At 37.7% G+C, this 10,395-nt stretch overlaps 1 protein-coding gene across 2 annotated transcripts; it reads left to right on the top strand.

Annotated features, from left to right (window-relative positions):
• Window positions 1–1,090: 1,090 nt before the first annotated feature.
• LOC137717601 (5'-3' exoribonuclease 3-like) lies at window positions 1,091–9,789 on the top strand. 2 transcript variants are annotated; one of them, XM_068457014.1, is made up of 23 exons: window positions 1,091–1,462; window positions 1,615–1,717; window positions 1,823–1,899; window positions 2,495–2,686; window positions 2,852–2,971; window positions 3,099–3,161; window positions 3,324–3,473; window positions 3,681–3,845; window positions 4,054–4,131; window positions 4,230–4,316; window positions 4,574–4,834; window positions 5,057–5,152; window positions 5,530–5,625; window positions 5,711–5,781; window positions 6,090–6,218; window positions 6,292–6,368; window positions 6,465–6,505; window positions 6,624–6,698; window positions 6,787–6,944; window positions 7,524–7,640; window positions 7,896–7,971; window positions 8,322–8,428; window positions 8,539–9,789. In XM_068457014.1, exons 1-23 carry the CDS (start codon window positions 1,259–1,261, stop codon window positions 9,215–9,217), a joined length of 3,222 nt encoding a protein of 1,073 aa, XP_068313115.1. In that variant the 5' UTR covers window positions 1,091–1,258; the 3' UTR covers window positions 9,218–9,789. The 2 variants fall into 2 exon arrangements, with proteins under 2 accessions (XP_068313115.1, XP_068313116.1); XM_068457015.1 differs by having other exon boundaries at window positions 7,536–7,640; window positions 8,539–9,788.
• The last annotated feature ends 606 nt before the right edge of the window (window positions 9,790–10,395 follow it).

Raw genomic sequence — 10,395 nt, 5'->3', positions numbered from 1 at the left:
AAGTGGCGGTGGAGACCCTAAAATAGAGTTTCTCATTAAAGATGCTCTTACATAGAGAAACTTCTTGTATGGCATGACTTGAGAGGTAGAAAGAGAAACATATAAAACAAGTAAAATCAGTATTAAATAGTTACATATAAAGCAAACCGGTGGAGAAAAAAAAATCATAAAACGTTTGAAACTCAGGGAATAGAAGAGTTAATGTTGCCAGAACATTCTAGGACAAACCTAATCCCTACCATATCATAAAATACACCATCTCAACAATCGGAAACTATTAATGTGTTATTAGAATTCATATTATTCTCAATAAACAATACGATATTTACAAAAATACTCTACAATGGACTGTTAACTCACCCACAACAACAGTCAACAACTTACCATCAATCTTATATAAAACAGATATCGTCCTTGAATACGTGCGTATCCGAATTCTAGATCGTATTCTCCAAAAATCCTCGCAAAAAAGTCGATGGGCTAAATTGGCTAAATGGGTTGTATGGGCTTAAGCTTCATGGACCTCGGGCTTGTTTATTAGCAACCCTTCGGCCCAATATGTAAGCTTTCCGGTTCGGGTAGGACGATTTGGAAATCGGAAATACAAACCAAAAAGGAAAACAATACTCAACCGGATAAAACGCTTAGATTCGTATATAGAACAGAATCATAGGACCGAAATCTCTACTATCCAACTACAATTTGGTAATCCAATGGTAAATGACGGACTACAAGACTTCTTTAAAATTAAAAATTAGAGATCTTAGGTTCAAAAACCGTTACTGGAGTGGAAACCAGACTTGTGGTCAAATGAAGGCTGAAATGCTTGTCTTCCAACCGCTGAAAGAGGTGGGTAGTTTTCGCTTGCCACCCGTTGTTTTTTTTTTTTTTTTTAAAATAAAAAAAATCCCTACTATCCTTACCTTAACAAACGGACAATGTTACGAGAAGACACAAACACCCCTGCTCATTTTCCCCAAACCATCACCTTACGTTGTCCAATTTCCAGGGGTACAACCGTCAAATCACTCACTTCCGTACCCTAATTCCCTCTCCTCGCCCAACTACCACTCGCGCCCTCTTTCTACATTGTCACTCTTTTGCCGCTAAAGTTTCCGTCAGCGATTTAGGGTTAGGGTTCGGGTTCCGATTTTCCCTCACTTTCTCGCGCCTTCTTTTTTTTTCTCGATTCGCGAGAGAGACTGAGAGAGATCCGTTAATCTGTTAGTCCGCCGACGCGAGCTACCTCCAATTGACGATGGGAGTTCCGGCGTTCTACCGGTGGTTGGCGGAGAAGTACCCGCTCGTGATCGTCGACGTGGTGGAAGAAGAGCCCGTCGTGATCGATGACGTATCGATTCCGGTCGACACCAGTAAACCAAATCCTAATGGGTTGGAATACGACAATCTGTATCTCGACATGAACGGGATTATTCACCCCTGTTTCCACCCAGAAGATAGGGTAACGATTCGATTTAATTTCTTTACAATGTGATTACGAATTGCAAATTTTATAATGTGTAAAGATTTTACCCCTTTTATTGTTATCAAAATTTTGCCTTTGTAGCTGTAAATTTGTTTACGTGGCTTAATTTTGTTACCTGAATGATGCAGCCTTCTCCCTCGACCTTCGACGAGGTATTCCAGTGCATGTTTGATTACATTGACAGACTGTTTGTGATGGTTCGGCCTCGAAAGCTATTGTACATGGCGATTGGTGAGTGTTGGAATTGGAACTGATGTTATGTTTTATAGAAAAGTAGAAATAAATGCAATATCATATGAAATTTGCGTAATGCTAATAGTTGGAAATTGTTGATAGATGGTGTTGCCCCCAGGGCAAAAATGAATCAACAGCGGTCTCGGCGATTTAGAGCTGCGAAAGATGCAGCAGACTCGGTACGTCATTCTGTGGATTCTAGGTGGGTCCTCCATGTGTTTGCACGTGAAGGGCTTTTTTTTTTTCTTCGGTTAATTTCTGATTCTTTATGAAATAAAGTCATCAATTGCAGAGAACTGGTATGTTTATATATCCTCTGTAGCTGAATCAGAGTGGTGTTTATATTTAGGAGTTAACAAGTGATGTTGACATAAAATTATCTCGAATATCCCCGTTAGTGCAAACATCAATTCTTATTATATGCACATTGTTATTTTTACTAGTCATTGTTTGGGTTATGCAAGTGATGCAGTTCGTGTAATTTTTGTTATGAATCCTGATAATCCAACACAACCTTAATGGAGTTGTGGAATGTGTATTTGCAATAAGAATTTTTTTTTTTGTTGGGGGGAGGGGTGGGGGTCATAACTCAATCTTCAATCTCGTATTAAGGAAATTGAAGGAACATAGCTTCTCATGTCTCTTCCACTTCCCTGGTATTTGTGTATACTCATTGTTCCATACTGCTATACAGCCTTCATTGGCAGGGGGAAGTAGATAGGAGAAACGAAGCCAAGTCTTTACATTTAATGATTCTTGGTTTCTCTTTTATAGGCAGCTGAAGAAGAAAGGCTGCGTGAGGAGTTTGAAATGGAGGGGAGAAAGCTTCCTCCCAAACAAGACTCACAAGTTGTTGATTCCAATGTCATCACTCCTGGAACTGAATTTATGGCTGTTCTGTCAGTAGCATTGCAGTATTACATCCATCTCAGATTAAACAATGACCCAGGATGGAAAAATGTTAAGGTATTTTCTATGCTTTGTTCCCTTGGCTTCCTGAAGTTGTATTGTGTTTTTTTTTTTTTTTTTTTTTTTTTTTGCAGTTAATAACTAGGACCTAATTTTATTGCTCTATCAATGCTGATGAATATTCTTTTTTTACCAAATTTTTTTAATATGTTGTTTTGGCAGGTTATTCTTTCTGATGCAAATGTTCCAGGTGAAGGCGAACACAAAATTATGTCCTATATTCGTCTTCAAAGAAATCTTCCTGGTTATGATCCAAATACACGCCATTGTCTGTATGGTTTGGTATGTTTCTTCCTTCATTACATGCATCTTTTCATACCCCTAATTCATTCATCCATTGCTTTATAAATGCCCCGGGTTATTCTGGTAATTTTCTTCTTGTAGTCTGTTAATGTGTGGTCAATTACAGGATGCTGATTTGATTATGCTTGCTTTGGCTACCCATGAGGTTCATTTTTCAATTCTTCGAGAGGTATGTATTTATGATTTTGCAATTTTTCATTTTAAAAATCAATTCAACTTTGTTTTTCTGTATGATTGGCATCTTCATTAGTTTCAATTCTCCTACAGTGTGTTTCATGATTTCCACCTTCATTCCAACTTATAGTTGTAATTTGGCTATGCAACATTCCAGGTTGTATTCACACCCGGACAGCAAGACAAATGCTTCATATGTGGTCAGGTGGGTCATTTAGCAGCAAATTGTGAAGGTAAGGCGAAACGGAAGGCTGGAGAGTTTGATGAGAAAGCTGATGGTGAGACTGTGCCCAAGAAGCCTTACCAGGTTAGTTTTTGCAATATATTGATTGAAGACCTACTGATAAAACTTAAAAGGAATGGTTGCGAATTTTGTTTGTATTCATTTTAAAGCCATTGCGAATTGGGGATTTCATTGAATAGAACTAATGGAATAACTTTATTCCTATTTTTGAAATACCATGTGACAATTAAATATTGAATTTTTTTATCTCTTTGCTCTCTGCTTTGGCAGTTTCTTAACATCTGGACTCTTAGAGAATATTTGGAGTATGAGATGCGAATTCCCAACACCCCATTCGAGATTGATTTTGAGTGCATTGTGGATGATTTCATATTCATGTGCTTCTTTGTTGGTAACGATTTCTTGCCACACATGCCCACGCTGGAGATCCGTGAGGTATGTAATTTTTATAAAGTTTGAAAAGTAGACATAATAGAAATTTATTTTCCAGTCTCGTGTTTTAACAGAAATATATTAGCTTCTTTATGTTGTTTGTTTGATAAGACAATAGGAGGGCTAAAAAAATAAAAATGAAAATAGGAGGGCTTGAAAGAGTAATAATTTCCTGTTACAACTTATAACATTCTCATTGGTGATTGTTCAGGGTGCGATCAATTTGCTTTTGGCTGTATACAAGAAGGAATTTAAGGCATTGGGTGGATATCTGACTGATGGAAGCAAGGTAGTTAATTGACTAGTAGGTTATTTTTAAGCCAATGAATTACATTTGGCTTAAGCATTTTTTTCATAATGTTCTTCTTTACCTACCTTTTTTTTCAGCCGAATTTGAGTCGGGTAGAGCATTTCATTCAAGCAGTTGGATCTTATGAAGATAAAATATTTCAGAAAAGAGCTCGATTGCATCAGGTTTGTTCTTTATTAAATTATTAGCCCCTTGGTCAGATAAAATCTATCTGCTCAAAGAAAAGGTCTCTGTTGCAGTAGATAGAGGGTTTTTGTGCTAGGTCTGGGATGTGGCCTTTTGAGCAGACGCCCCCTTCCAAATCTGTGGATGTTTACCTGTTATTGTGCTTCTGTGAATTGCTTGATGGGTGGACTAATAGATGTTATATTGGTGATTAGAATGCTTTATGTTATAACAAAAAATTTCCACCTCTACTCAGCGTCAGGCAGACAGAATAAAGCGTGATAAAAGGCAATTAAGAAGAGGAGATGATGCGGCGCCTCAAGTGCAACCAGATTCTTTGGTGCCAGTTTCTCGGTTTCAGGGATCTCGTCTTGCTTCGGGCCATACAGCTTCACCTTATCAACAGTCTGGAAAATCTAATGATCAAGGAAATCCTCGAAAGGTTGCACGTTTGTCTTCAGAGACGTCAACTGTTGGTGCTGCTATTGTTGAAGCTGAGGACAGTCTTGAACTAGATGTATGTTTTTTAGCTCAAGAAATCACTCAAATGTTAAACAATTTTGGTCTGTTCTTTATATCAACTTTTCTGCATGCTGATTCGTGACACTGACTGTAATTTTGAATCTCTATTGTACCATCTTGTAATAATACAAACAGGGTTAGGTGTCTAATGAGTTCTGCTTGTTATATATTATTAACTATGTGGTTGTTAAGCTGTGACTGTTTTTTTTTCTTCTAGGAACATGGAAACAAAGAAGACTTGAAAGCAAAGCTGAAGGAGATTCTTCGTGAGAAATCTGATGCTTTTAACTCTGGAAATCCCGACGTAGACAAGGTTCAGTTACTTACTGTACATATATTTGATATTTTGACATCGGCGTTTGCAAGGCCTATGTTTAAAGCATTTGTAAGCTTTTTTGAAATTTGATAATTTGTATTGTCTGCTTGTATCTTGGAAGTTGGAACCATAGAAACATGAGTATTTGCAATTATCATGCATTCCCAATGAAAGTGACCTTTCACAACATTGTTCTGTTTTGTTTTATGGCAGTTATGAATGCTAAATGTTAAACTGTTGTCTAGTTTATGCATATAGCTGTTGCTGCATTGCTCTGTTTACCTTATTATATTTGTTATGCTATAGCTGAGAAGCTTGAATTTTTTTTTGCTGGTTGCATTGTTAATGTGATTCTTTTTGTCTTGTATCATTAGGTTAAATTGGGAGAACCTGGATGGAAAGATAGGTATTACGAAGAAAAGTTTTCTGCAAACACTCCTGAAGAACGTGATGCAATTCGAAAAGATGTTGTACGTATATGAGTTCTGGTGCTGCTGATTTCAAATGTTTATTTGTGTACCCGTTAGTTTTTCTCATATTTGTGTGTTTGGGTAGGTTTTGCGGTACACTGAGGGTCTATGTTGGGTGATGCACTATTATTATGAAGGTGTTTGCTCGTGGCAGTGGTGAGTAGTTTTGATCCACCTTCCTCCACTATATGATGAAGGGCATTCCCCTTCCTTTTGCTTTTGTAGCATTTTGTGGTGACTGGAATTATTAATTGTATTTGGATGGGGGTTTTTAGTCTTGTATAAGGAGCAGGATTGGATTAGGAACATTTTCCATTTTTATTTTTAGCATATCATACAAAAATGCGTTTGCATATCAGAATAATGCCATATAGATGGGATTTTGTTGCAACATTTTCTGTAAAAACTGCATTAATGATCTTATTAATCTATGTTAATCATGCCATTGATTGCCATTTTTTCAGGTTTTACCCCTATCACTATGCACCCTTTGCTTCTGATCTGAAAGACCTTGGTCAGCTAAATATAAGTTTCGACTTGGGCTCTCCTTTTAAACCGTTCAATCAGCTATTGGGGGTTTTTCCTGCTGCAAGGTTTGCTTTTAATTTATTCCTTTTATTAGTAAAGTATCCATTAAGTAAGGCACTAATGATAATTCGTTTGCAGCTCCCATGCTCTTCCTGAGCAGTACAGGAAGTTGATGACTGATCCAAATTCACCTATCATTGACTTTTACCCTATTGGTATGTTTTCTTGCCTAATATTTGGCGGTTTTAGTTTTCCTTTTTTTTTTCAACTTGCTCACTGACATTCTTCTCTGAACCTTTATTTGCTATCAGACTTTGAAGTGGATATGAATGGGAAGCGGTACGCATGGCAGGTAGGTTTCTTTCTAGTGCAGATTGTAACTATATTTTGCTTTTGCGCATGGTCATGATGATACGGTGTATATTGGACAACTATCGAGCAGAGTTTGACATCATTTTACTTTTCTGAAGGGTATTGCAAAGTTGCCTTTTATTGATGAAGTCCGCCTTCTAGCTGAGGTTGAAAAACTCGAACATACATTGACGGTAGGGTATTTATTTTGTTTGATTTACTTTGCACTACTGATTTTGGTATTCTATGTTGTCTAATTCAACTTTTGCTTTTCGATTGTAGGAGGAGGAGACCCGGAGAAACAGTGTGATGTTTGAGATGCTTTTTGTTACATCGTCTCATCCTCTATCTGTATGCATATATTCTCTGGACAATCGATGTAAACAGTTGACAGACAAAGAGCGAGTTGAAGTCAAGGAGCAGATTGATCCCAAGTACAGGTTTGTTCTCAGTACATTTACTGTGCTTCAGAGCAGCAACCAGATTTCTAATTTGAATTTTACGTTGTACCGTTTCTATTTTCCATTTGAGCCAGTTTTGATAGGTTAATTCTTTTAATTGGGAAAACCTTGTGCTATAGATCATATGGTATGTGTTCCATATTGGTGGCCTAAGGCATATGCGAATTGATTTATTATATATTTTTCTTGGGAATCATGCTCTAGTTTGGCACTTTTCAATCAATTATTTCTATTGTTTTCTGAACTAAGAAAATCCTTTTTTTTTTTTATCCAATTGTTCATTCCTGGGAAGAGGAAGAGCTGAATGAAACCAAAGTTTCATGTTCAGTTTTGAATTAGAGACGTTAAAAATGATGAATCAACATCGACTCCAGTGTGGCAAATTTTTGGCTCTAGATGGAAATGTTTGCTACATGAATATAAAGCCATATTTCTGTTTACATTTTTTTTTTATTGATCGTGTATTTATGACGACCCCACTTAGTGGGATAAGGCTCTATTGTTGTTGTTGATCATGTATTTATGAATTGTTTGAGGTTATTTTCTGATTTTATTTAGGGATGCATGCAGTGAGGGGATGAACGGTTATCTGTCTCCATGTACTGGTGAGCCTTGCCCTCCGGTTTTCCGGTCTCCTGTTGACAGCATGGAGGATATTATGGACAACCAAGTAATGTATGTATTTCAAATTTGAAATTCATTTGCTATAAAATATACTGAGAGAGAGAGAGAGAGAGAGAGAGAGAGAGAGAGAGAAACACTATTTTATTGATGGGTAATCTTTACACGTAGGTGTGGTGTTAGGTAATTTAATTGGATGTAAATAGAAGTGGCCTTTGTTAATAAAAAATGGCTTCATTAATGGATTTGTTCTATATATAGAAGTGATCGTGCATTTCTGAACTGTAATTCCCTCCCTTTGATGTTCAGATGTGCGATATACAGACTACCGGATGTACATAAGCATATAACTCGACCTCCGGCAGGTGTTATATTCCCGAAGAAGGTATATAGTCCACATTGATCTTAAGCTTTTATTTTCCAATTAGATTGTTTGTTGTATGGGTGTTATGCATATGCATTGTGAGTGTTGCTTTATGTGTTCTCCTTTGAACTTTATGACTTTTCCGTTACCTTTAATTTTCGGTAATAAAAAAATTATTTTGTTTGCCTGTGCTGCTTTCTGGGTTTCTCATTTAAGCGTTTCAGGTAATAAAAAATTAACTTGTCCGTTACCTCTAATTTTGGGTAATAAAAAGTTATATTGTATACGCCTTAGCACGTCAGTAATGGAGAAGTTCTATGTAGTCCACTAGTTTGACGCTTGTCATTATGTTGACATCAAATTGTTTTCAGACTGTTACAGTGGGGGATGTGAAGCCTTTACCTCCGTTATGGCATGAAGAAACTGGGCGAAAGCCATGGCATGAAAATTCTGCGCGGACGCCATATGAAAACTCCCAGTAGGTCCTTTCAACAAATCCATTTTGATAAATATGCAGTGCCCCTTGTCCTCCACGGTAATTTACTCTCTTCTGATTGTATTTTTTACAATTTTGGATTTTGCTTTCAGTTCCAGGCAGAACCCTGCAGGAGCTATTTCTGGAATACAGCTCGGGGCAGCGGCACATCGCCTTGTTGTTAATAGCTTACAGGCTAAAACGGATTCCAATGGGTATGGCAATCACATGCATTCCCATCGACCATCTTATGCCGAGCCTCAGTATTATCCACCGCATCCTTCCTATGCAAATAACGGAAGCTATGATCGGGGACACAGTAGAATGCCACCACCTAGGGCAATCCACCATCCTCAACATCAACCCCGAGCTTCGAATATTAGTACATTCCCAAGTCACAGTGACCGTGGGTATAATGTAGCGCATTCTTCAACGGCTGTCCACTTTCAGAACAGGCCTCACACTCAGCACCATGAAAGGAATTCTGGGCATGTATACTACGAATCAGGAAATCACCAGAACGGTGGGCCAATCTACCCTCAGAGACCTATTTTACAGACTCCGCCGGGAGTCGGCGGTGGTTCTTATCCAGGTGGCTATAACAACTATCAGAGTTACCAACCATCTGCAGCGTCTGGCCATCATGGTTATGATGACTGGGTTACACCGGTCGGCCATAACCCGGGCAGAGGATATGGCCGCCCTCAGCAATCCGGAAACCAATTCTCTGGATTGGACAGGAGAGGAAATAGGAGGCCACCTGCACCCCAGTATGGTTATGGCCACAAGTAGAACGATCTTCTGCTTGTGATGAAATTGTTGTACTATATTTAGGCCTCAGAACGGCGAAAATGGTAGCTGAAGTTATCTTCCGATTTGATTTGTGTTTCTGTTACACAATACGCGCCGCCGCAGTAGGCGTTTCAACGGCAGCAAAGTATCCATCTTTCCCAATTGTAATTTAGATAAAACATTCTCGTCAGTGTAGCGTTTATTTTATTCAAGTTTTTCATTCATTTTTTGGAAATTAGAATTAATGACTTATTTGTTTACGTGGCCAAGAACCAAGACTTATTTGACCAAGAAATAAGATGTCAGCTCTATTGCTATAAATCTCCATATGGCCCATTTAAAAATCTAATTGGGCCCGAAAAGGAATGGTTCTGTTTCCTAGATGATTGGGCCGTTGTACGAACAAAATCCTAATTGGGCCTCTTAAAATGTTGGCGAAGGATGGGGCGCGGCTCTTAACAAGAAACGGATGGGCAGCGTAAGAAGGCCTTCTTTGCCCTCTCACACCCGTGTATTGTCCTTTTACCGCTTTACCAGTGAGGTTTAGACAATTAATCAAATAGTGCTTCAATTGCCAAGGGGGTATTGTAAGATGATGATGTTATGAAAATGTAATATAAACCATTCTAGTCTCACAATGGGTAAAATCTTGTGTCCTGACGCTATATAGGGGAATATACAGGGGGGTGGAACTAACAAAAATCAACAAAAATTAGTTTCGGAACCTAGTAAATGGTAGAATAACATTTTTGGAAAACATTTACACGATTAATTATAAGCCAAAATTCGATTCAGTCTTGTCTCACCCCATGTTTCTTGAATTAATTTTGGACATTCCAATTATTTTTGACACATAAAAGTACATTTGGGGGAGCCTGTATTAGTTTATATTCTTTTTCTATTTTTCAACTTTAAAGGTCAATAAAAATAGTTTTGAGACCTAATAAATGGTAGAATCACATCCAAAGGTTTTGCAACATTTTTCTTAAGCTCTCACGCAAAATATTTCTTAAAAATAAAATTTTTAATTTTTCAACAAAAACTGTGAGTTATAACCCATGATTTCCGATCGATTTGATTTTTTTTTTACAAGAGTCAGTAGAGTCATTCCCATCGCACCATATGTTTTCTAAAATTAAATTAGGACATTCTGAAGATTTTCGAAAAAATAAATATAT

This window comes from Pyrus communis, chromosome 15 (genome assembly GCF_963583255.1).
Source record: "Pyrus communis chromosome 15, drPyrComm1.1, whole genome shotgun sequence".
Classification (NCBI taxonomy): Eukaryota; Viridiplantae; Streptophyta; class Magnoliopsida; order Rosales; family Rosaceae; genus Pyrus; species Pyrus communis.
Note: the sequence above shows the minus strand (reverse complement) of the source record. Positions and strands in the feature narration are given on the sequence as shown.